This window comes from Folsomia candida, unplaced genomic scaffold, assembly GCF_002217175.1.
Source record: "Folsomia candida strain VU population unplaced genomic scaffold, ASM221717v1 Fcan01_Sc001, whole genome shotgun sequence".
In the NCBI taxonomy this organism is placed as follows: Eukaryota; Metazoa; Arthropoda; class Collembola; order Entomobryomorpha; family Isotomidae; genus Folsomia; species Folsomia candida.
The window spans coordinates 3,675,287-3,700,901 of NW_019091193.1; the positions used below are offsets into that span (position 1 = coordinate 3,675,287).

Consider the following 25,615-nt stretch of genomic DNA (forward strand, 5'->3'; position numbering starts at 1 on the left):
TATTTACTTCAAACAAAGTAATCGCGTCACCCACCTGTTGACACTCCAAAACTGGAGAAAGTCTGTTTTAAAATGCTGAACGTATCTTGTGCTTCAATAAATTTTAAATTAAAACGCATCTTAAAAATTCCTCAATCTGCCGAACAAATTCAAACGTCGTCAAGTTCCTTAAATACCAGATTTCTGTTTAGAGGATTCCCTTCTGGAAGTGACCCCATTCCTCCCACTCAAATGAGGAATGTAAGAAATCAACCTGTGCTAACTGCTAATACTGTAAAGGCTGCAAACAGGTTTCTTGAAGGGTTGTAAGTTGACTAATATAAATAAATACATTCCTATTAATAAAACCCAACCCCGCGGGTTTTTCCGGGGTTTTTGGGGTTTTTGTGGGTTTTTGGGTTTTTGTGGGTTTTTGTGGGTTTTTGTAGATTTTGGGGCAGGTTGAACCAAAATTCTTTAAATTATATATTAGATAAAAAGTAATTTAATATACGATTTTGACATGCAATTTTAAGCGTTATCATTGAGTTGGACTGTTAAATCGAAAATTCATATTTCGCATGCAAACTTGGAAATATGCAATAAAACTTGGAAATTCAAGTCGCACATGAAAATTCTCAAAATTTCATGATGAATCCGTCAATTTAATTAGCATTGATTTAAGTTGTAGTTTAAGGGAGTTTGTTTCAATCTGTCCCAAAATCTTACAAAAACCCCGGAAAAACCCACAAAAACCCACAAAAACCCGCAAAAACCCCATTAAGCATTAGGGTTTTTCCGGTGATTTGACACCCCAAAAACCCACAAAAACCCCAAAAACCCCAACCCACAAAAACCCGGGGTAGCGAACCCTGGTAGTGATCCAAATATTTAGTCTAACTCAATTACAAATACAATTTGCTTACTTGACGAAGGACGCTGGACGTGTTTCACTCTGCCGGAAATCCAAACGTGGAGCTTCGTCTCTACTCTGACGCCGTATATCCCCAATCTTATTGTCAATACTGTAATAATCCGGCTATTCCGACTAACTCACAAAATCAAAATCATATACGCCTCCAAGACATTCGAGATGTGCTAATATGCATAAATTTTGAAAACAAAGGAGAAACCTCTGCAATATATGAAGGTATTAAAATGCATATTTATGTATATAACATATGTATTTATTTATGTTCATATTTATTTGCCTAGCTTCGTAATAGTATCAATTCCGTGTATATACACCGTGTATATACATATCTGTACATACACATGTACCTAATATGACTTTTAAGGATTATGTACATTTTAAGAATGTTCATATTTTTCAGTTCGTGGGGATCCGTCAAATTGTCCGATTCCAAATCCTTTGTGTCCCTGCAATAATGAGAAGTTTTGCCTAAGAAGGTCCCTATGCCCGCTTAACATTTTCGAAAAATATGTCCAGGGTCCAGGTCCAGATGGTCAATTTGTATCTTGCTTCTTTGAGCGGATCGATTTTTGCACTGAACCACACGTCCCCAGCGCCGAGGACTTTGAAGAACCACTCGCCCTCTTGGACAGCATGATGAACAAGAAGAGAAAGCTGTCCAATGATGACAAAGACTTCACTTTAGTCTGTGCCAACACGGGGAAAGAATTTGCATGCCATAAATTTATTTTGTCCGCCCACAGTGACGTTTTCGTCGCCATGTTTGCATCTGGCATGCAGGAATCGGAGACAAAAACGGTGGCATTGGCTGGTATTCAAGAGGCGACGGTGGACGCCCTGCTGGATTTCATGTATCAGGGTGGACTTCAAATCCCGTTTTCTAGAAGTGACATAGCCCTCGAGCTACTCGAACTGGCCCATCAGTACGAAATTCAGCCTTTGGTCAATAAACTGGAACAAATTTTGGAGAATGAGGATCTTGAAAAAATTTCGATATCAACGGCAATCAAGATGTTTTCGTTTTGTGTAAAGTTGGAATACGCGGATCAATTTACGCTGTTGGGGGATAAAGCGGTTACGATAATTAAAAGGTGACTCACGGATATTGAAGTGTGGTAAAAGCTAGTTATAATAATTAGTATCACTACTTTTCAGAAATGTTAGCATTTTGGAGGATCAGCCAGATTTTCGAGATCTCTTTGTGGAAAATCCATCCCTGGCGAAACAACTCTTTGTCAGGGTCTGCATGGCATGAGCGAAATAAGCAGGATTAAAGTGTATGACCCTTGGTAGATAACTCAGTTTATGCATTTCCATATAAATTGATTAACTTGGTAATTACAATTTACGTGTAATTAATGTTTATTTCACTTTCGAAATACTTTTAACAGGCAAGAATTGTATAGTGCAATGCTCAATATTTCAATAAAATCTGCGAAATCTATATAAGTTTAATTATATAATTAACAATATATCCCGTTCTAATTAAATTGTATTTCATAGACTTTATAAATTAAGTTTTCATTTCATTTTCAAAATTTTGAAAACCTAATGCCGATAATTTGACCCATCTCCAGTCCTCTGCATTCTCTTCTCGATGACATGTGGCGGCACAGTTTTTCTCCCATACGCCAGCCCAAGCCAGGCACACGTGTCGATGAATAAAGTGCTCGTATTGTAGAGGTGAGTTCCATACTCGGACGACTTGTAATCCTAAGGAAAAAAACAGCTATGTGATTACTCGTACATATGTATATGTTCATATTATTATATAGCATCTGTGTGGGTATGAAGTGTGTAGGTAAGAAATGTGAAGTTTTGGAAGATACCATGTGTAGGGTATGAGCTGTAAGGAGATTAAGTGTCGGGGGATAAAATGTGTAACGTATAAACTATATATGAGGTGAGGAGATTAAGTGTGGTAGGATGAAATAAATATGTATGTAGGGTATGAATGAACTGGGATAAACTGTGTGGTATGAAATGTGGGGGGATGAAAGGTTGACGACGAATTGTCCGGATACATGCCATAGGGTAACTGTGGTGGAAATTATGCCAGCCCTCCCCCCGGATAAAAGTGCGACGACCATGGTTTCCGCTGGGGATATGTTCCTGTCAAGAAATTTTAAAAATTTTAATTTGAATGAACCGCATAACATACATTACAAATGAATTGGTAGCAAATTTGTGCTGTAAAAATGGGGCTTTGCGTAGCGTAATTTGTTATTAAATGCCTTGAAATCTGTCGCACTTCAGGGAGAAATTGTTGATCACTTTAATTTGAGTAAGTTTGAGCTTAAAATTTGAGCAAGTTGGCGACAAAATATTTTCAAACTTGATAAACAGACTTCCAAGTTAGAAGTTTAAAAAATAGCGAGTTTAAATATTTATTTTCGACTCACTTATCATACGGTCTGACGCCATACAAGTGTGCCCACGAGTTGACAAGGAACGTCATATGGAGACTGACCACGTATCGGACAATCACCATGACGAAACCGTTGTGGAAACTTTCTCCCCAAAAATACCATGGAACCAGCATGGGTCCAATGAAGGCGAGAATGGCTGCCAAGATTTTGTAATGCCTGTATTGAAACATGACGATGGGGTCATTTTCGAGGTCGGAAAGGTCGAGACGTTTCCCTTTGGCGATAACGTCGGGATGTTTGCGAACCATGATCCAGCCGATGTGGGCGAAGAAGAAGCCACGCGAGGCGTTATGTGGGTCACTGTCCGTTTCCGAGTAAAGGTGATGAACTCGGTGGTCACGAGCCCATTCGTAGGCCGAGTTCTGGTATGTGGTAAAAATATATATGGTTCGATTAAGGGTTAACATAAATTGCATATATCACACAAAAGGACACATGAATATTTTACCCACTTACATATCATAACACCACGCTTCTAGATATATGATTATACATTGGGGGTTTGAAAATCTCGCAGATTTATGGTTAGCCAATCAGCATAACTTCCTGTTTTTTTTTTCGGGGAAATTTCCAGCAAAATGTCTATTGGAAAACCATGTGTTTGTAGATACGATTCGACCATTTGGATCTTTTTATACGAACATCGGATTGAATCTAAATATGTTACAGTAAATGGTCGGATAATCGGGTCGGGTCGAAAAGGAACGGGTTAACAACACTGGAATTTGTGATTTCATACATACATAATACTTATTAACCCAGTAATTGTTCATGATTTTAAAGATTATTTGCTTTATGATTTGCTAATCAGTTGCGCTACTCAATATTTAGGACGACGACGTGAATACACCTAATAGAAAATGGCGCAATACAAATCGCACGTACATTTTCTTGTAGTATTGCATTAAATATGGAGATAAACACCAAAGGGTACTTATATTTTATTTTGAAACTTTGCTCAACTTGATTACCTGCCCACTTATCGTCTGCCACCAAATCAATAGTAACGTCAAAGGAAGCTTGGTCTTGTACGATCTGTGCGACCAAAGTCGGTGTGCTCCTGCATGTGCTCCAATTTGGGAGCATAGCCCATAAATCCAGGTAAAGATGAGCGTCCTCCAACCAACTTGGCCGGAAAGTATGAGATAAATTCCGTACAGTGTGGTCAAGTGGCTCCAAATGATATTAATTGTTGGCAGGGGAGCTATTCTTACTCGGTATTCGGACCGTTGCAACTCGTGTTTATCTTGAGGCTCTGTGTTACTCTGGGTCTGGGTTTCCGACATTTTCAGAAATATTTAAAGGTGGGACGATTTTAAAATTCTATATTATTTAGAAACCGATCGGAAATGTACCTAAGTCTTGACTGAAGTTGACATATACATATGCATACACATACATATATGTAAATAATTAGTTAATTTAAAAGATAATTGAGATTGGATAATTAAATACTGATTTGCAAAGTATAATATCCATTCATTGATAAATATATGACTTGCATCCCTCATCGACATGTCGTTTATGAGTATTGTACAGCAGGTCTTAAGTCAATAGCTCATGACGAATTTGTAAAGAATAAAACGAGACTTTGCACGCGTACTCGGATATTCACTACAAATGAAATATTTATTCACTTCAAAAAATCCAATCAAGAAAATAGTAATAAAATCGGTAATAAGGTGGAAGCTAATTTAAATACATATTGAAAGGAGTATGTACATTTGAGAAGAAATAATTCACATTTAATTGGTTTCTGAGTGCATAGAAACAAGGCGAGACTGCTTAACACATTCATTTAACTTGTCTCAATTTAACTTTTCCTACGATTTTGTACGTACCATTGATTAACCTGATTAATTTCATCAGGTTAAGACGAAGCATGTCATTTCATTAAGTGTATCACCAACGTACAAATTTGGATTAACTCCATGCAATAAATAAATAAGCACATTTGTATTCACATGCATGCGTAATTACAAATAGTTGAACAAAATCGGTTTATTCATCTTTTATGTAAAAGGTTCTCTCCTCAATCAATTTAAAAAACGAAACTTCCAAGCTTTGGTAACTATTTTATTTAATTCTGAACAAAAATTGATAATTAAAATGACACGGTTCAGATATAGGTACTTATGTCAATTATATGGCACGCTGATGACAGAAATAACATTTAGTGTCAGAGCTCGAGTAAGGATGGAGTCTCCCGTAGGAGGAGCTGTACTCATTTATAACGAGTCCTGTTAACGTCCCACTTTCAAAAGATATTCCGTCCGCGAGATACTCGCCGTTTCCCAACCATCTGTAAGATGTCGCCGAGTTGACAACCGACGCCCCTGTCCAGCAACGATCTAGAAAAGAAAAACTTTCATTCAAACGGTTCAAGTTATTTTAAGAAGATGGTTTAATTGACGAATGGGATGGTAAAAATCAACTTTGTCTAAATAAATATGACCAAATTATCTGCTTACCGGCTGGGGTGCGTTGAGCGACAAAGTCGATTTCGGCCTGATTGGCAAATTCGGCCAAAGTCATTCCCATATTGGTACAACTAGTTCGGGCATTGGTTTGGGACAACTGCGTAAAATAAATCAGGTTTTTTTCTCTATGAATGTAAATATTTAACTACTTAATAAATTAGGAGTAGAAACATTACTACAACACTGTCGAAGTAAAATCTCTTAGTCCCAAGCTGCCCAATGAAAATGATGGCTCGGTATTTTCTCAAAGTTTCTTCAACTTCTGGGGTCAACTGGCCTGAATTGTGGGTCAAATTTAGAAAAGTTGCATTTGAAATGTTTTTTCTAGTTTTTTACTCACCGATAGCTCTATCAGCGACTGATTCAAGCTCTGGGGATGATTCTAGCTCAATAACTGCCCCCATGGCGACTCCCACGAGAAGGAGGATAGTGGTTAGTACGATTCGGCTCATAATTATACAAATATTTAATTGTTCTTCAACTCGTGATTGGATCGATTCTGGTTTTACATTCGGAGACAGGAAAGGTTTATATAGGGGAAATTAAGCATCACACCGGATGGTTTAATTACCTAACAAATCTATAATTAAGTATCAGCGCATATCATTCCCAGGAATCATATAAGATACTTATGTAACTTTGTTATTGGGAAATTTAATCACCTCATCCACTCGAGATGTGACAAATAACAGAATTTGGACCAAAATTCAGTGAAACCCAGCAACGCTGTTTCATAACGCGACACTTGAAGTGGATGTCATAATAAATTTATATAACTGTACGTTCTATTTATTAGGCTCAGAATAATTTTGACATCGTTACGTCAAGTGGGTAAATTTTGGTGTCCAATAATGCCTATCAATTGTGTGTGGTCAGTTTGATTTGAGCCGATTAGTCACTTTAGGACGGGTTGACATTCCAGAGTTGTGTTCTGGGCTGACGTACATATGCATGTACACATCTATGTATAAACAGATACATGCATAGATACCTACAGGTGAAAATTAACTATTAATTGTCGTAGAGAAAAATTTCAGAGAATTGGTGACATTGACAGCGATAACGGATTTATGTGAAAAATTAGTTTGCCAAGATCAGTTAAGTCATTCCCAATCACTCTTTTGATAATCGACAGTCGACATCATTTAAAATATGCATATTTCATAGCGGAATGATGTAATTCTTCCGCTTGTGAACATATACGTAGCTTGGTAACTTATTAATACTTTGTGTGTATTATTCTTGAATTTAATTTGAAGATAAAGAATTAAATTTGTAACATGCTGTACTAGAATTCGGGTTGATTTATACAGGTATAAGTACATAATCAATACCTAAATATATACATACACACACTAATTTGGAGGAATAATTAAATACGCAGTGTTCAAACAAGGTGACGTTATTCTTCAGTTGGACATGGAGTTGATCACAATACCAATTTTTTTGCTGCTCGTTGCAACCTCAGCGGAGGTCGAAAGCAGGCAAGATTCTGGTATTTGTCAACCTTAATGATCGTGGATTTTCATTACGAGTTCACATGTTCACATCGTAACTTAATTTACAAAACATTTTGGGAACTAAATAAACCTTGAAATTGCATAAATTCTCAAAATAATTTTTCAAGCCAAAATTTTTGCGAATTTACCAGCGTTGTTTTTCTACTAACGATGCGAACTCGTAATGAATACCCTCAATGATTTGCATTAAATTGAATAACAACTCGCATTAAGTTAAACCCTGTAATTTTTCTTTAACCAGAATGTACCCGGCCAAAGCAGAATGCACCATTCTCCAAAGATCTGTTCTTTCTGGGACGTTATGGCTTCAAAGAATTTTACCTGAGCCACACTCTGGTACACATATATTTACGGTACATTTTTTTTCGTGAGAAATTCTAAATTTTATCAAAATTTTGTACAACTATAGGTAACCCAAACCGAGGCGGCGGCACGATGCAAATTATCAGATATGAACCTGGCCGTGTTTCTTACGCAAAAAAGTCTCGATTTCGTGGGGAATTTGACAGATATGGGTAAGTCGACAAATTTAAATCAGAGTGAATTTCATGAACCAATTATTCCCTTGCATAATTTCCCTAAATATTGGGGGTATTCATTAGCAAGTTAGCATCGTTAGGAACACTAGCAAAAACCAAAGTTCGCGAACATTTTGGCTTGAAAATTCATGTGCGAACTTGTGCATTACCAAGGGTAATATTTAATTCGCAAATTTGTTTTATAAACTTATGCTTGGATTCGAATGTGCCAATCCCTATATACTGAATACCCCCAATTATTCTGCTGTTGACATGATGGTGACATTTTGCATGGGTCGATCAGATTTATGCTGGACTGACGGGGTCCTCGTGAATGCGGCGACGTCGTACAAATGGTTGTACAGTGAAGACTACTTGAGCGACGAGTTCGCTTTCGAGGAAGGGACGCACATTGGATTAAGACTTTTGAAAGGCAAGGGGACCTCAAGTCTTACTCCGGGTGGAAGCATGCAGTCGCATTGTTACATCTGCTACAAGTGGTTGGCTAATGAAAACCCATGAAATTTCGTTAAAACATATATATCAGATCGAAATAAATATGGTACAAATTTTTGCAAAGATTTTTATTTTACTTTAAGGATTTATGTAAGCACTTTCAACTTAAAAAATTTATAGATTACTCTGAGCGAACTCACGACAAAAACAAGCTTATTTTCTAGGTAAACTTGCGAAGAAGATTCAATTATTTCCACTAAAGGTTTTGTGAAATATCGCATATTTTGTAAGCATTATAAGATATTTTGTTATACGTAATTTGCGAAAAAATCGAGATATGCGAAGGTTGTCGTGAGTACGCTCTATTAAAAATAAAAAAATGTATTAAACTGAGGACAAGATATTAACCCTTAGCCGAGGAAAAACGGTAACTATGTTTGGCGTTGCTGCGTGGTCATCGAAACGATGACCACAATTGTGATCATTCGGGAAGCCAAAAAATAATTAAAATATCGCAAGTTCTAAATCTGGGAACTTTTAATATATGAGTTGCTTAGATTCGGGAGGATTTTATAAATGCTCAATTCGGGAGAACGGCAAAACACGTTAGGAGAAAATTGACTGCGGGACAACGTCAATAAATATCATATTTTAAATGATGAGTATTAAAATTTACGTGTAACATTGTAAAGCAAAGTTGCATGATAATTAGAGTCAAGAACTATGACTTTGGTGCAAAATTATGACTATGCAAAACTACTCAAGACATTTGTAAAATAGAGCTATTGGTCCCAAACCACACATGTTTGTGGATCTACATAAGGTTTTTTTTTAACTTGGATCAAGAGTTCTGACTAACTATATGCATTCATTTGGTATATTTTAATTTTTAAATGCAGCCAAGACCTCAATCTAGACGAGGAGATCAATTTGATAATTTATGAGTTTGATAGAAGGTGTATATAACCCTTTATTTATTGGCGACGCTGGTTTTACCTCATATTTTGTATCTTAAATAATCCCCTGAACCTATATAAATTAGCTGAGATAGTTGGTGTACTAACTAAAATATTTGTCGAGCTTCTGGGAAAACCCTAAACTAATTTCTCCCACTAGTTTTTCATCAACGTTGAAATTTAGCAAAAATGAACATGTCCTGGCAAAATCAAGATTACACGAGACGGGTGTGGTTTGGCCTCAATAACTCTTCGTTATAAATTTCTTGAATAGTTTTAGCAGTTAGTAAACCAGAGTCAAAAATTTTACATGCAACCCATCCTATGCAAAGTAGGGGCGAAGTTATATGAAAGTGACCTAGTGTTACCACGGACGATTCTGAACCAAGGCCCTAATAATTTAAGTTTTTAGTGCCAACGTGTTTTACCGTTTCCCGAATCAGCTAAATAATTTTTACCACGGAAATATCCGTTGTCCCGCACCTGACATGGAAACGTGAAAACGTGAAAAGCCGTTGACCCCGAAGGCAGAGACTTTTTTTGTGAACGGCTTTTCACGGTCTCCCGAATTAAAGCAAAAACTCTAAAACGTTTTTAAACGGTCTCCCATGGCTAGGGGTTAAAGAAATGGCTAAAAAACAAATTTTAAATTGACGTCCAAATCAGGATTTATAGCTGCCGGTAGATACGACATGGTTCCGTTCATTGTTCCCTTTAATGTTCCTCGGACGTCAAACTGTAGCCTGGGTATTAAATAGTGCGTGATTAGTACGGCTTCCAGCGCACCGATAATTAAGATTGCCAAGAGAAGGAGGAAGAGTGCGCAAGCGATAAAACTTCCCAAGCGAAGGGTACATTTTGAGCCTCGGATCACGATGAATTTCTGATTTGAAGACTTCCTTTTAAGGAGAGGTTGTTGATGTGAGGGCAATTTTGGGAGGGATAAGGGTCCATTTGCAACTGAAATGTTGGTAAATAGAGAGAAAATTAATCGAGAGACAAAACTCTGTCCTGATTACCCTGACTTCATACTATATGTAAATAAACAAAAGAATTTGCTAAGCAGATTATAAAGCCTAGACTTTGTTATCCCGAATATCTATGAATGTATTTTAGATTATGAATAAGAATATACATACTAGAATAATTTAATAATTAGTTTACAGATCTGTAATTCAACAGAATTTGGTACAAAATTGCATGCAATTCACCATGAATAATAATGCTTACCTAAATCATGTTTCTCTCCATGGTCCATGTTTCCAGCAAAGAATAAGTTTCTTAGCCTTAGAATCTCAGGTATGAACCAATATATGACAAGCGAATGCGAAATAATTGTCGTGTCCTTTTCTCGGCCTCAACTTGCTGAGTGATTCTTATTTTATAGATTTTAGGGTTTATCAAGAATTTTTAAATATGTAAACGCATATGTATTTGTGAACGTCGTTGGGAACGATGGGAAGCAGGAAACAATCATGTGCTTGATAAAAAAGGTTATTCAGCAATTTGTTCCAATATGCAGAGGCGTGGTTAATTAATTACTGGTACTAAGCCAAGTGAGTGCGGACTAAAAATTGCGGAAAATCCGCATGTTGCAAACTTTTGGAACAAGGTAAAAAGCGAACACAGTTTGCTAGATTTGTGAAGAATGAATGGATTGCGAAATCGATGTTGGTTGCGACTAATTGAATCACAAACATTATTTAAGACGCTTAAAATATACATACTCGTACGTACAGAAATATCTTGCGTGCACATAATAAGTGTGCACGTACTCCAACAATCTATTCAGGCAAGGTAAGTCGGCACATTTGAAATCATATATGAACTAATCTGAAGTATAATCTTAAAAATAGTAGCTCTGCATTTTCATGTGTGTAATTAAGTACAGAATAACCTGAAACTTTAAAAAAGTATATAATTCTTATGTATGCAAGTGTAAACGAAGTCTATACATGTATACATCAGTTTGGTGGGTATCTTTACGTGGGAAATATTAGCTTTACTTGCAGAATTATGCACAGAATAGCCTGAAACTTTGAAAAATTACATAATTTTTATATATGCACATATTTATAAGCTAATCTTAACAACGTGGGAACAAAAACTTGCTGAATCGTAGAAAATCCATGCATGTATGTACAAATATGTAAATCTATTTTTCATTTTATTGCCGTACTACTACGATGTCGAATATTCACCCAGCAAAGTATCTAGATATGTACCTATTTATATGGAATTGAGAGGTACAAAGGCATAGGAATGTTCATGTGTACATTTACATGGAAATTATGAAGTGAGTGAATGAGCCGAAGAAGCAAATAAAATTCATTCATTCTTGTTAATTTCATTATGAGGAAAGCCGACAGAATGTGCGTATTTATTTAAGCTTACCGCTTTTTTTATTTAAAAGCATATAACATGGTCACGTGAAGCTAAAATTTATAATGAAGTTGCGGATATTTCACTGTTACTTATATACTTTCATGAAAACTTGGAGAATACTTTGATCAAAGTTTCCACGAGAAATTTTCAATTCTAACATAGAATTGTGTTATGGCAATATTTGCGCTGGCTTATCAGCAAAAGCAAAGGTAATATGTTTATGTATCAGACTAAAATTACGTAAATACTGCATCTAAACACATACAAACCTTAACCTACATAGTAAGGTAGAAAAATCGCCCGTGGGTTACATAATACGATCATAATGTGTAATATTTATCTTTGCTTTAATGATGTATACGTTTCAAAATTATTATAAGTAATTAGTAGATTGCTGAGTAAAATAAAATTATAAAATTTACCTCAGAATCGAGGACAAAAGTTAATATAGTTAAAAAACGAATTCTAAATTCACATCCAAGTCTGGATTCAGTGCTGTGGGTAGATACGACATGGTTCCGTTCATGCTGCCCTTCATTGTTCCTCGGACGTCAAACCGTAGCCGTGGTATTATAAAATTCGTGATTATTATGGCTTCGATGGCACCGATGACTAAAATTGCCAGGAGGAGGAGGAAGAGGCCGCAGATGATAAAACTTCCCAATCGAAGGGTGCATTTTGAACCTCGGATCACGATGAATTTCTGATTTGAATTCTTCTTTTTAAGGAGGGGTTGTTGATGTAAGGGCAACTTTTGTAGGGATAAGGGTCCATTGGCACCTATAATGTTGGTAAATATAAATAAGGAGAAAATTAATATAGAGACAAAAATTGAGCTATTGTTTTTGTTTGAAGTTGATATTTTGTTCCAGGAAAAGTTTTACTATCGTTAGTAAACGGAAATTATTACGTATATACTGTTTGATCGTTAACGATTACATATAATTTATATTTGGTACAGACTCGTTTAAGTATTGATAGTTCAGTACAACAGGCGTCCTCAAGGCAACTTTTCCATAGCTTGAAAATATCAAAAGCAGCGAAATTTGCCAGATTTCGAAAACTCTCGAATTTTTGTTCTTACGATTATTATATTGCCTATTTCGTATGATAAGATCATATTGACTTGGTTATCCAGAATTCTAGATATCCTTCCATGATTACAGACTATGTAAGTTGGTTATTGATTTTGAAAAAATTGCATGCAATGCAATCAAATAAGAATTAATAATATTTACCTAAATCTTGTTTCTCCCCATTGTCCATGTTTCCTCAACAAGAAATAATAAGTTTTCTGATGTAGGTATAATAAATTAAGTTAATCCGAAAAGGCGAAATAATTATGATCTTTTCTTCTCGACCTCAACTCATTGAGTGATTCCTAGTTTTGCATTTCAGGATTTAACAAAAATTTTTAGGCATAGACATCTTAAAAAATATGTACATGCAGACATATGTGTGATTAAAATATGTACATATGTATACGTACGTTGGGAATGAAGTGATTGCGACACTGAGATCATTTTGCTCCAGGTGTAATGGAATCCCTGAATTTGTAAGTACATATATGCATGACGTACATAAAGACTGTGATAGATTTTTGTATAATGTTGACCCCGTATGCCCATGATATAATTAACGCATGTTCATATGTATACAAGCAGTGAGAGCATGCCTTTACCTCAACTTTTGCCCCTTTAAATCAATCGCATCACTTCTGCATGGTCCATACCGAGATCAGTCGGAAGGTTTGGTTACCTCTGAGGTCATAATGTTTAGTAAGTAAAGTGTAAAATTGTACAAAAACTGGACAATTGTTTTATACAGGAAATCATCGTGTGCGTGTTCAAAAAGGTAAATCAATAATTTATTGCAAGTTGAAAAGATGTGGTTGGTTGGTTAATTACTTTCTTACTCGTGTGCTAATGGCATGTTCGTGTGGAATCTTGCTCAACCAAAATTGTGGAAAGTCCGCAAGTTACATACTTACGGAACAAGGTAAGTACTTAGCCCAGCAAAGATAGTTTGCCGGATTGGTGAGGAATTTATGTAGGTATGTTTAATGATAGATTGTAAAATCGAAGTTGATTATACTCATTAAATCGTAATAGTTATTGAAGATCATTGCAATATTCAGGGTGAGGCGTGATAATTATTCCTCTAAGGTAAGACGGATTTAAGGGCCTAATTTTCCTGATGAGATTATTTTATCATTAATTCACTAGTAAAGTCGCATATTGCAAAGTTTTCATGGTTACTAATTATGAAGGAAATCTGACATCTGACTTTGTACATATATAAGTAGTCCATTTCAAACTACTTATCTTAAAAATATTAGCTGCGCATATGCATATAATTAAATACAAAATAACCTGAAACTTTTTAAAAACTCATATAATTAATATGTACATATAAACTAAAGACCTAAGTGCAAGTCTGCACATCAGTTTGGGATCTCTACGTGTGAACAAAAACTTGCTCTTTAGCAAGTTTTCCAGCAAACAAGACCAAAAAGCCGGTGTTAAATAATTATATGAAGTTAATTATGTTATGGCCATGCTAAAACGACCTGGAATATGCATATATTTGAAGCAATAAATTATTCACAAGGAGGTGGGAGGTATGTACATGCATATGTACATTTAAGTAGTTAAATAAATATTCAGTTGCTACCGAATGTGCACAATTTAAATATATGCTAATTAAGTAAATATCTAAATGCTGAAGAAACAAAACCAAATTCATGCAACTCCATTTTGTGCAATTTTGTGAGGAAAGCTGACCAGTTTGTGCATAATTATTGAAGTACGCTTATGTCGCTTATATATAAACAAGTAGATATGTATACATGGAAAGCGATGAAGTTGAAATTTAGTTATGTATATGTACATACATATACATTTTGTATAATCAAGGTACTGACCCACCTCGGGGTTTTCCCAATCAATTATTTTCATTAAAACTTGAAGTTAACAATTAATAAAATATACGACCTATTTTCTGTTCTGTGCTTTCAATCTTGACAGTGTAATTCTGCATGAAACTCAATTCGATATTCATATATACTTAACTCCAAACAACGTGGCGTTACAATTCCTAACCATGAAAAATGTCCACTTTTTAATGATCTCCGTAAATTTAAGATGGTTATCAGTATCGTTTTCGGAAGGGACACATGATTTTTTACGTGCTATGACCACACTTGGGATTATCGGCGAATTTTTTTCTCGGTGGCCAACCGTTTTTGCCTGTTTTTCATTTAAATCGTTTCCAGTCGTTGAACTGCTTTGCACAATTTCGCATTGAACTTCCAGTTTTCACAGCCACTGTTTCTGTGAAAAATGCATGGTACCCTAATGGGTCAGTCAGCTTGTTTTTTGCTAGTGGTAAATTTCTTATTCATCTACGTATTCCCACCCAGTTTTTCGGGAATATCCCATTTTCTCAGAATTTCAGAAGAATTTGTTATCAAAATTTGTATCAAAATCCTACAGATGATGCCAATAATAAGAACTAATCTTCAGTTCACTAGTGATAAAAATTTTAATACAGAATATTTACTTGCTAAAATGTTACAGCTACATAAATCTGTCCCGTGTTCCAGCTAAAAAATCGGTGGATTATTTAACAGGACACTTTACTTATCAGGTTTAAGTATTTTTCAAAATTGTTCATTTATTGATTTAATTTAATTCTGTTATTGTAGAAATTGTGCCGCACGACAATGATCCGCTTTATACACTTGAATCAATAAATATGTAAATATTTTAGGCATGGATGATCAGGATGCCTTATTTTATAGGAGGTCGTGATTCACGACTTATTGTACATACTCACATATACATATACAGTCAATGGAAAAAGTATTGGCAACACCCACGCAAGCTAAATAAAATTGGTTATAACTTTGGCATGCGTTATCAAATTGGCATGAAACTTTGAACACATTTGATAAATCTAATGTAGTGTTCGATTATAATCGTGTTTCCGATTTAAATCTAGTAAACATAACGCAATCCAAATTTTGACCCTAACTAGTCAGGTACGAACCTGCAAAAAGTATTGGCAACATGTGGCTAAATTAGTTACTCGACACAATTTTCTTAACCATCTTCCACATTTCCTTACGTAAGGTAATTAGGTGACAAAATATAACGTTAGCGACATTTTAAGTCTACAGTTGTGTTGTCTGGAGCCAAAATGGTGGCACCAAACCAGCTGTATTTGGCGCGGCGAGAAATATTCATGCCTCTTCCATAAAAATGCTTTGTTATCGAAAAATCAAACAGAAAACATACTTTTCCATATTCACTATTGAAAACGTAGCAAAGAAATATAAAATGAAGATCTCAGTTTCTACTTTTCGACGATGCGGAGGAAAAAGGTCACCTACGCCCAAAATCTACTGATGAATCAAGCAACAAATCACTCGAGATGGGAAGATTTTAGCCCCCAAATCCATGTTGAATTGCAGTACCAACTGTGGGGCAAACATATCATTCAATTTGGTGTTCACTAAAAAATTATGCCTTGGGGTTTCAGGCTCCAGTAGCCCGACCGACGAGAGAGTCTCCAAAGCGAACCACCTCAATAAATTGGAATGGGCTAAATATAAGCCTCAATTGACTTCCAATGAATGAAATAAAGTCTACTGGTCTGACATAGGCATATTTTACTTATTAGGAGCTCATTAATTGGTTCAAGTCTGGCGGATGCCATAAAAGGCTCAGAAATACGAAAACGTTCGTATGGCAGTTTAACACATAGGAGGATCGATTATGGTTTGGGGTTAAATGACTAGGTGGCGGCGTGTTTACCTGGTCATTATCGACAAAATCATGACCAGGGAGGTCTAAGTAATCATTCCAAACGATAATTTGAAATTATTTGATAAAAACCTGACCTGGGGAGGAATTTTATATTCCAAAAATGCAGTGACTCAAAACAGCTACCCCAATTAACGATGCAAGTTTTTGGAGATCGAAAAGGTTACGCTTCTTTCGTTGGCTGCACAGTCTCCTGATGTCATTCTGATTGTTTGGGCTGCGAAAAGAGAGACCGGTGGGAAACCACTCGACGAAAAACGAGCTTGTCAAAAGTTCGAAACAAGTGTGGCCAACCATATAAAAAAACGTTATAAAGAACCTTGTCGAATAAATTCCACGACCTATTTCTGCTCTTATTGGGCCGAGGGGAGGTGCCACGCAATACTAGAAGCACTTTGTCGCAGTAAAATTGGCGTTTCGTTGCTCTATAATTTTTTAAGTTAGAGGGTGCCAATACTTTTTGCGGGTTAATTTTGCAAATTTTCCAGCAAATTATTTAAAAACTGCGTTAATATAATTTTGAGCAGTAAAACATGATTATAATCGAAAACAACATTAAATTAACTACGTAGGTGTTTTATTATTAATTTTCAAAAGGTATGTTCCGCACTGTTTCTCACCAAAATTTTGATGAAAGAACAAACTTCAAATACATTTAGGAGGCTGTGATTTTTTTCAGCTCTGTGGGTTAGCATAAACACTAGCAATAAATCGGCAAACTTTACCTCGACGAAAAAATGCTAGATTTGCAAATTAAATATCGTAGTGTGATTTAATTTTTAATGCTGGATGGGCAATACGTGTCGCAGATTTATGATTGAATGCTTAAAATTTACGATGAAAACTGCCCAACACAAAACACAAATTCAATTGGGTTAATAATTTTAAATGATGGCGAAACGAGGTCTCGGGCAAAAAGTCGCCAGGACGCTCAAAATCCGTTTCTTCCACAGAAAGGCTCCGGAAACTAGAAGAACCAATAATGAGAGATCCGCGATTGAAACTGTCCTATTTAGCAGATGAGATGGGTGTTCCAAAACCAGCAATTTGTTCCATGTTAACTGAAGACTTAGGTATGAAAATGGATTCCGTCCGTTGGGTACGAAAATTGCTTTCGGCATCTCAAAAACATGATCGAGTCGACTTTTGCAATGCCAATTTTAACCTATTAAATGAAGACTTGAACCTGCTCAATATTTTATTAGCTAAATATGGTACCTGAGTTTACTATTATGACCCGGTGACCAAATAATAATTCGCTCAATGGAAGCAGGAGGGGTTGCCACCGCCCGAGAATTGAAAAGTGCAAAAATCTGACAAAAAATTGATGATGACCATTTTCAAGGATATCAAAGGTCCCCTCCTTATAAAATTTATTGCTGGAAATACTACAATAAATGGGGCCGCGTATGCAGGTACCCAGAAGGAGCTGCGTCCTCCGGTTGAAGAGAAACGTGGGGTCAAAATATAGAGTTGGCCTTTTTTGAGACGACAACGCTCCTCCTCATACCTGGCTTTTTGCGAGGGTTAGTGCAGACGAAAATCGCTTTACCTGCACAAACCACACCCCGAGCAGTCCAGACTTGACCCTTAGTGATTATTATTCGTTTCGAAACTTAAAGAAAGACATCAGGGGAAAACTGTTTTCGGATGATAGTGATATGAAGTCGTAAATTTTGGCATATTTTCGAGGTAAATTTTAATGGGTTATTGCTAGTGTTAATGTTAACCTACAGAACTGAAAAAAATTACAGCCTCCTAAATGTATTTGAAGTTTGTTCTTTCATCAAAATTTTGGCGAGAAACAGTGCGGAACATACCTTTTGAAAATTAATAATAAAACACCCACGTAAATGCGTACAAATTTTCATGCTAATTCGATAATGCATGCCAAAGTTATAGCCAATTTTATTTAGCTTGCGTGGGTGTTGCCAATACTTGTTCCATTGACTGTATGTATGTATTTAGCAAGTAAGTAAATACATTTCATGGAATTAAGAGGACTCATCATTCGTATTCAAGTCTTGAATTTCTTGTTGTCTGTCACTTGCATAGAAAAATGGATGATGCCATCACTCTTTGTTTGGCACATGTCCTAAGACAATAGATGAATCTTACATTCTAACAAATAATGCACAATGTCACTTCCAGCATGACTGTTACTCAATGTCAATGAGTGAAATGGTAAAAATGCTAAAAAATTTGCTCCTACTTGTGTACATATCTATATTTCATTTTGCTTAACAAGCACATCTGTATGTATGAAATCTAATATGTTAAAATGTATGTATGTATGTACATACGTAATCTAATGCATCATCATCGCATCAATAATGTGTAAGTAAATGCAGCTTGGAAAATATGGTCTTAAAATTATTGAGGAATGACATAACTCATTTAAACGATGACATATGTCTGTCTGTTCTCATCGCAAGTGTGGTGGCGTTATCAGCTCATAAATACTAAAGTAAAAACTTCTTTGCTTCTAATATTTAGCTACTCAGTTATTTTTCGCATTTTCAGAGAACAAGTTGCTTGTGCGAAATGTGTACATATGTACGCTGTTTTTCCAAATATTTAGAGGATTCGTTCCACCTATTTTTACATCACAAATAAAGATCGGGTAAGAAAGTTCCATAAATAAATCGAATAAAGAGGGTATTCATTTTGCGTTCGCGTCGTTAGTGAAAAACCAAGTTCGCAAAAAAATTGGCTTGCAAGTTCATTTGCGAACTTGCGCATCTAGTTTGGAAATAATTTTTCAAAATTACGTTGCAATACTGAACTCGTAATGAATACCCCCATAGAAATACAGTTGAAATAAATACATAATTTTGAAATTTGTTTAGAACAAAATTTTTATAAAATGGGTGGATTTCGTGACTTCCTCTTCCGCGGAAACCTCATCCAACTCGCCGTAGCTGTCGTTATTGGTACAGCATTTACAAATGTGATCACCGCTATTACGACGGGAATGGTGACGCCGTTACTGGGAATATTTGGGGGTCAACCGAACTTCAACGAGCTGTATTTCTCCTTGAACGGATCCCAATTCAAGTACGGATCCGTTATCGACTCGTTGATCACGTTCTTCATCACGGCCGTCGTTCTGTATTACGTCGTCGTCCTCCCGTCCGACTGGGTGATAAAAAGGTTGGAAGAAAACGCAGCCGATGCGCAGCGCGAGTGTAGCGAGTGCTGGTCTAAAATTGATAAGAGAGCGACGCGCTGTGCATTTTGTACGGCGAGTGTCATTCCACAGGTCAAGTGGGGGACGGAAGTTTCGTTGTGAGATGATCTGTATGTACATATGTAAATACATACATAAGTGATTGGTTTAAATTTAATAAAATACAATTTTATACGGAAAATGTGTATGAAACTATTCGTATACATAGAGATTGAGGGTGAAAATGAACATTTTATTTGCACGCTATTAAATATGTGTGTGCATACATTGTAAATATAGCATTGACGTGCATAGTGAAAATTTATAATTTATGCAGGAACTTCCAATTTAACATTTCAAGCCGATTCAATTCATTATTTTTAAAATTGCATGCATGCAAATTTCTAGACTCCACATGTAAAATGCACCTTCGGCTCAAATCCGTCCTTGTGACCCATTGTAACCATTCGTCATAAACGCCAAGAAGCTGCGTACACTACGACCTGGCTCAAACTCTGACCATCTTATCTGACAACCCACTATTAATAGTCAATAGTATTTCAAACTAGCAAAACTATACGCATTTACAAGTTCGTTTACACCTCCACGACCCATTAAATACTTTTCTAATGGAGTACCTACATTTGTACCAAAACACCAACAATAATCCACGTTTCTTACACAGAATGACAATTTCTATCGAAAACACTCCGAAAGCTATACAATTTGCAAACATACATAAAATAAAAAGGGACAAAATCCCCCCCTCTATTTTTATATAGGGATCAATTCCCCTTCTCTCTTTTACTACTGGTTTCCGCCCTATAAATTTTGAAGCGTGATACTTCTCATCGATTCGTTCAAGTATTCCGGCATCCAGCAAGGATTCGTACAGCCGTGGAATTTTCGAATTACCCGCTCTCACAAAGTGACTTCCATACGGTTGCGGACTCAGTATTTCGTTCCCTTTGTGAAATTCTATCCAATGGTAATACTTCTTTAAAAATTGCAGTTCAGCCTGCATATCGGCAACCTCCCTGATAAGCACTGCCTTCCCACAAGCGACCACTTCCTTCTCGATGGAAGCATTCAAATGTGGGATGAGATGGTATTCTGGCCAACGTGGTTTAGTCTCTTCCTCTGTCACTGCGGAAGGCTCGAAGGATTGCTTAGACTTCAAGAACGTGAACAGGACTAGAATTTGCTCTGTAATTCTGTCTTCGTTAAAATGACTGATCCAATACCAGAATGTTGTATCGTACAAAAACTCAAAAAAAGGATACGTTTTAAGCCCCTGATATCCCGATGGGTCCAAAGGATACGATAAGAGATGGAAACAATCTTCTCGTCTCCAGAAATCATTGCCGACAATTCTTAGTCCCCACGCTTCGTAAAACCTTTCAGTAGCCTTCTTATTCTTGTGCTGCGTGCGCATTTTATAGTCTCTCTCACTCATTAGTTCACCTGGACAGAGCAAATCCTTAAAAACGGAGGGTGTTTCGCCAGGAAGCGGAGCATTCAAATCCGTTACCATAATTCCATTGTAACAATTTACTAACACGACGGACACCAAAATCCATGCACCAAACGTGTAGCGAAAAAAAGCCTTCTTTTCCAGCTCAGCCGGCACGAGGACGCCTTCCTCACACATGGTCGCGAGAATAAACAACCACGGCGAAAATGGGGTGGAACCAAGGCCACCAAATCGTATGTATAGGGTGATTCCAAGGATCAGGACTACCAAGAAGATGAAAAGGATGACCCAAACTTCAACCTGGAATGGTTTAATGAAGTGGGCGAAGGTTAGGTAGCGTTTGCTGTAACAGGTTAAAAATTGGTACCCCTGGAAGTTCGTGGTAACCAGGGTTGGCAATTGCTCATTGGTCGAGAGGAGATTGACTTCCGCAAATAAGTACATAAGAGAGAAGTAAATGTCGGGATGGTAACTTTGATAGTCTTCACAATCAGTTTTATTCGTTCGCAGAAATATTTCCTTAATCAGATCTTCATAAAACGGTTTTGCAGCTTGGTCAATGAAAACTACTTTCCACATGCAGCGTGGAAGAAGAAGTTGGTTAAACATGTCGACCACGTTGGTGTCATCACCCTCTGTACATGGCGCTTTCTCGAATTCGTTTCCTAACCCCTCGTAGCACAGTAACTTTTAGGATTTATTGATATACAAAATTCCAGCATTATCGATCAAATTTGAATGGTTATCTTTGTAGAATCTTCTTAAAAGGGCAATCATATCGTGCTTGCTAAATATTGTGACAAAAATTGGGATCCCATTTCTGATTTCGTCTAGGAAAGGATATTTAAAATCTGAATAATAAAAATGGGCGATTTCCTTCCATCGAAAAAAGTACGGAGTTTCATCTTCAGTGGAACGTGGGGTAGAAATTGGGATCAAATAGGTTGAAAGAAGCAAGGTCAGTTTGCAATTGAATTCCCGAATTCGATAATCTCGTGAGTACCGCTGAGATCGCCGTAGTATTTTGTACATCACGGTGGTTGGTGAATAGCTGGATTTGGGGAAAAGGTCGGAAGAAATGCCGTCGTGATAAATTTGAACTTCACAATTTTTCACGGTGTCTAAAATATGGATAAAGCTTGTTTCTGTTATATGGGCCATAGTATAATGTTAACCCAGTGTACGCATAAATATTACGAAATATGTACGCAAGTATTTTAAATCACCTTTTAAAGTTGAGTTTAGTTTGACAGTTTGAAAACCCAAAGTGAAAACTTTTCAGTTTTCACAAACGAATGTAAACATTAGGTGGTCTTACATTTGTTTGCTGCTTTAAAACAATGGTTTGGTAGAAGCCACCTGTCTTAAATTATCGATTTGTTTAATGGATTAACTGGTTATAAATTTATAGATTGGCGTTCAGCAAAAATCTGCTTTAGTTGTATGGACTGTGAGATTTGCAGAAAATCATATCCAAGGAAATCAAAGCTAGGATAGGAAAAGTTGACATTTTTTTAAAATTCTGATTTTTGGTTTACTCAAAATTAATTGATTTTTTTGACCCCGTGAGTTAAATGCACAAGTTCATTTTAATTATATGTACTTATATACGTATATTAATGTAGATAAATAATTTAGTAAACATAAATTATATAAAAATAAATTAGGGTATTAAATCAGTATTTCTATATATATAATCACAGATCTTGAGTAAACAAATATAAATATTTCGAGAAATATATGTACACAAATTTTATTCCCACATACAATAGTAATACATAAATACATGCATGCATAAATAAGTAATTTACGTCAGACAGAACAATTAGGCGTATCAACTTAATTATATTTAATTTCTTCAGCCAAGTGACCTTAGTCATTCCAACTTTCTCCCAAAAGATAGCGTAAACAGGGTCGGATTTCCCAAGAATTGAAACGGGAAAAGTAAAATTTCCTTCCACGCGGAGAGATATGCCGTAAAAAATTTCAAAATCTTATCAAACAAACTCTCCGTGACAAAATAGAACGTGATCGGTCTCCCATTCCGGGCCTGAAGTGGTCTATGATTCTCCACAATAATTTCCCCCCTGTCGTCAAACACCGTCCGGAACTGTTTCATTTGCTGCTTGGAAATCTTCACCGGCTGCTTGAACACGGTCCAGACTCGATTCTCATGACAATCCGGACTAGTTAGGGATCCCTCGTACCGATAAAAGTTGAGATGCGCTGGCAACAAATTTTTCAAATTCAGAAATCCCGTCACATCAATTTCCTGCGAACGGTTAAACCTTCTCACGAGCGGGATCGCTTTGGTGATCGGAATCAGCGCGACATTATTGACGGGGCTGATTTCGAAAAATATTGCCAATATGGCCACCGCATTTGGATCATTTGGCGCCACGGATGCCGCCGCGTAGCTCCCATACGGCGTGGCGTAATGTACCATATGCATCTCCAGGGCATACTGCTTGCCAAAAAGGGTATGTTCACTGCCCCCCGTGTCGCTCGTTCCCCAGTGGAAATGCAGCTGTGCAAACGTATACTCGCCCGGCAGCCCGATCGCGGACCCTTTAAGTTTAGGCTCCTGCCCCGGCGGAAAAAGTACTTCTACCGTATGCCCGGCATTTAAAATCAGGAAATTTTTAGCTATTGGCAAATTTTCCCAGACATGGCGAAAATTCGACGGCAGGAAGGCGACCGTTGTGTCCATCCCGTCGAAATTGATGGGGGACTGCATCCCCCCCGTGGTGCAGACGCCCGGCCACGTGGCCGGTCCGCATGTCGGGTCAGTATAACAAAACTGAGAATTAGATTCTTTAAAAAGGCAAAATTTTAGAAATATTACGAATATTACGTAGTAAAGTAGTACCGACATATCTGCAGCGGTGGAGAAATGAGACTGATCGACGGGCTGATGCTAGGTAGGGAGCCTTCGAATAGTTATTTATAATCGGGATGCTTTCAAAGTACATGAAATATTTGTTAGTCAATAGTGGTCGTCGTGGAACGTCATGGGCAAATTGAATACTGAGAAAGGAAGAAAGAGAAACATGTTTAACAAAAGTATAAATAAATACAATAAATTGTATGAAGAAGTGAAAAAGTGTGTCATTTAGCGTAGCGTATGTACACCAGTAAATGTTGGCACGAATGCCACATTGTGTTTTTTTTGTGGGGGGGGGGAAATTATTGCAATTCATCTCTTCATTATTCATCTCTTCAAGTAAAAGTGGAATCACAGGAGAAGAAGAGGATTAGCCTTGATTTATTATAGTAGCCACAACCTCCCACGCACATTGGACATGCTACACAATCAGCAAAATTGCTTCGATATGCTGTACAAGCAACAAAATTGCTCAAGTTTTTATAATGAATGAAAAGTAACGTGTCATCGTTGTAATGATGGGTGCAATATTTCATTTATAACTTGGTCCAAGTCAGGAAAAAGTGACAGGTGCAACAAACTGACGGAGATATTCGCGATTGTATTGAGTAGAAGGGTCTGAATGAGTAATGACTAATTTTTCAGTGTATTTTGAGAATAGTGTAAAAATTTCGCCTTACTTTTGTGCTTGTAGTTGCTTAGAGAATTAATCTGATTGCATGCGTCGAGCAACTGTTTGGTAGGATAGACGTGTATACTTAAAATCATAAATCTGTACTTTTAAATGCATTAGCGTACAAAAGTGCAAATCGGGTTTTAGGACTATTTATTTACTTATAAAGATTGGATACAGCATGACCGATGCAAAAAATTCGCCATTATTGACGAGAAATAAAATACATACGTTCATTCAATAGATCCTTATGTGTAAGTGTTTTTGTTTGGTTTTGTAAGTTTTTACAGTTGAAAGATGATTATTGTGTGATCAATAAAATTATTTATTTGCAGACAAAGCAAAGTTATGTACATATGTACGAGTACACACATTCAGATGCTTTTGGTTTTTTGTTAAAATATTGACTAAAAGTGCATAATAATAAGTTGTGTTAAGTTGTGTGATCGAGCAATTCGAGTATTTAGAAGATAAACGCGTGTATGTAAACATAATTATACATGTACAAATACTCTGAGGCAATTGGTATTAAATCATTACTTGCATACCGAGTACATATTTATACTTATGTATATGACTCTACCGGTACGGTAATAACAGTGAGAATCACGGTTTAATAATTTTATGGCAATACAAAATCTACCGCTCAGAAACAAACCGATGTGACTCTACAGGATGTTTCAAATTTTTAACAGTGAAATACATACATATGTACTCGCATGTATTTATGTATGCACATGTATATATATACTTATTTGCATTGTGCATAAGAGAACGAGATGCTAGAATTGGCTTCTCACAGGATATTAAAGGCTAAATTAATTGACATTTAATTATTGAGTCAAGAAAGGTAAGAACCGTGATGGTTCATATGCACTTTTGTCCTTCAATGCATACATATCCTTCATTTCTTAATTCCCGAATTTTCTACC

General features: G+C 36.6%; 6 protein-coding genes and 2 long non-coding RNA genes across 8 annotated transcripts; 3 read left to right on the top strand and 5 right to left on the bottom strand.

Annotated features, from left to right (window-relative positions):
• On the top strand, positions 1-2,368 carry LOC110863367. The gene is made up of 4 exons (XM_022112657.2): positions 1-305; positions 915-1,129; positions 1,314-2,004; positions 2,069-2,368. Exons 1-4 carry the CDS (start codon positions 73-75, stop codon positions 2,166-2,168), a joined length of 1,239 nt encoding a protein of 412 aa, XP_021968349.1. The 5' UTR covers positions 1-72; the 3' UTR covers positions 2,169-2,368.
• Positions 2,369-2,493: 125 nt separating this feature from the next.
• On the bottom strand, positions 2,494-4,683 carry LOC110850097 (acyl-CoA desaturase-like). The gene is made up of 3 exons (XM_035846689.1): positions 4,314-4,683; positions 3,316-3,704; positions 2,494-3,025 (listed from the first exon to the last, which is right to left on the bottom strand). The coding sequence occupies exons 1-3, from the start codon at positions 4,626-4,628 to the stop codon at positions 2,806-2,808; spliced, it is 924 nt and encodes a 307-aa protein (XP_035702582.1). The 5' UTR covers positions 4,629-4,683; the 3' UTR covers positions 2,494-2,805.
• A 726-nt stretch (positions 4,684-5,409) lies between these two features.
• LOC110842230 lies at positions 5,410-6,303 on the bottom strand. Its single transcript, XM_022087941.2, has 4 exons — positions 6,163-6,303; positions 5,999-6,099; positions 5,814-5,919; positions 5,410-5,693 (listed from the first exon to the last, which is right to left on the bottom strand). The coding sequence occupies exons 1-4, from the start codon at positions 6,272-6,274 to the stop codon at positions 5,485-5,487; spliced, it is 528 nt and encodes a 175-aa protein (XP_021943633.2). The 5' UTR covers positions 6,275-6,303; the 3' UTR covers positions 5,410-5,484.
• Positions 6,304-7,492: 1,189 nt separating this feature from the next.
• LOC118434076 lies at positions 7,493-8,413 on the top strand. The gene is made up of 4 exons (XM_035846825.1): positions 7,493-7,502; positions 7,584-7,678; positions 7,752-7,857; positions 8,165-8,413. The coding sequence occupies exons 1-4, from the start codon at positions 7,493-7,495 to the stop codon at positions 8,380-8,382; spliced, it is 429 nt and encodes a 142-aa protein (XP_035702718.1). The 3' UTR covers positions 8,383-8,413.
• A 5-nt stretch (positions 8,414-8,418) lies between these two features.
• LOC110842148 lies at positions 8,419-10,897 on the bottom strand. The gene is made up of 2 exons (XR_004833688.1): positions 10,503-10,897; positions 8,419-10,232 (listed from the first exon to the last, which is right to left on the bottom strand). It is a non-coding gene; the product is annotated as an uncharacterized LOC110842148 (long non-coding RNA).
• A 728-nt stretch (positions 10,898-11,625) lies between these two features.
• On the bottom strand, positions 11,626-13,043 carry LOC110863459. The gene is made up of 2 exons (XM_022112772.2): positions 12,896-13,043; positions 11,626-12,437 (listed from the first exon to the last, which is right to left on the bottom strand). Exons 1-2 carry the CDS (start codon positions 12,921-12,923, stop codon positions 12,109-12,111), a joined length of 357 nt encoding a protein of 118 aa, XP_021968464.1. The 5' UTR covers positions 12,924-13,043; the 3' UTR covers positions 11,626-12,108.
• A 5,378-nt stretch (positions 13,044-18,421) lies between these two features.
• LOC118437242 lies at positions 18,422-19,874 on the top strand. Its single transcript, XR_004835973.1, has 2 exons — positions 18,422-19,106; positions 19,333-19,874. It is a non-coding gene; the product is annotated as an uncharacterized LOC118437242 (long non-coding RNA).
• Positions 19,875-22,674: 2,800 nt separating this feature from the next.
• Positions 22,675-24,138, bottom strand: LOC110850203 (carbonic anhydrase 1). Its single transcript, XM_035856128.1, has one exon. It carries the CDS (start codon positions 23,999-24,001, stop codon positions 23,003-23,005), a length of 999 nt encoding a protein of 332 aa, XP_035712021.1. The 5' UTR covers positions 24,002-24,138; the 3' UTR covers positions 22,675-23,002.
• Between the last annotated feature and the right edge of the window lie 1,477 nt (positions 24,139-25,615).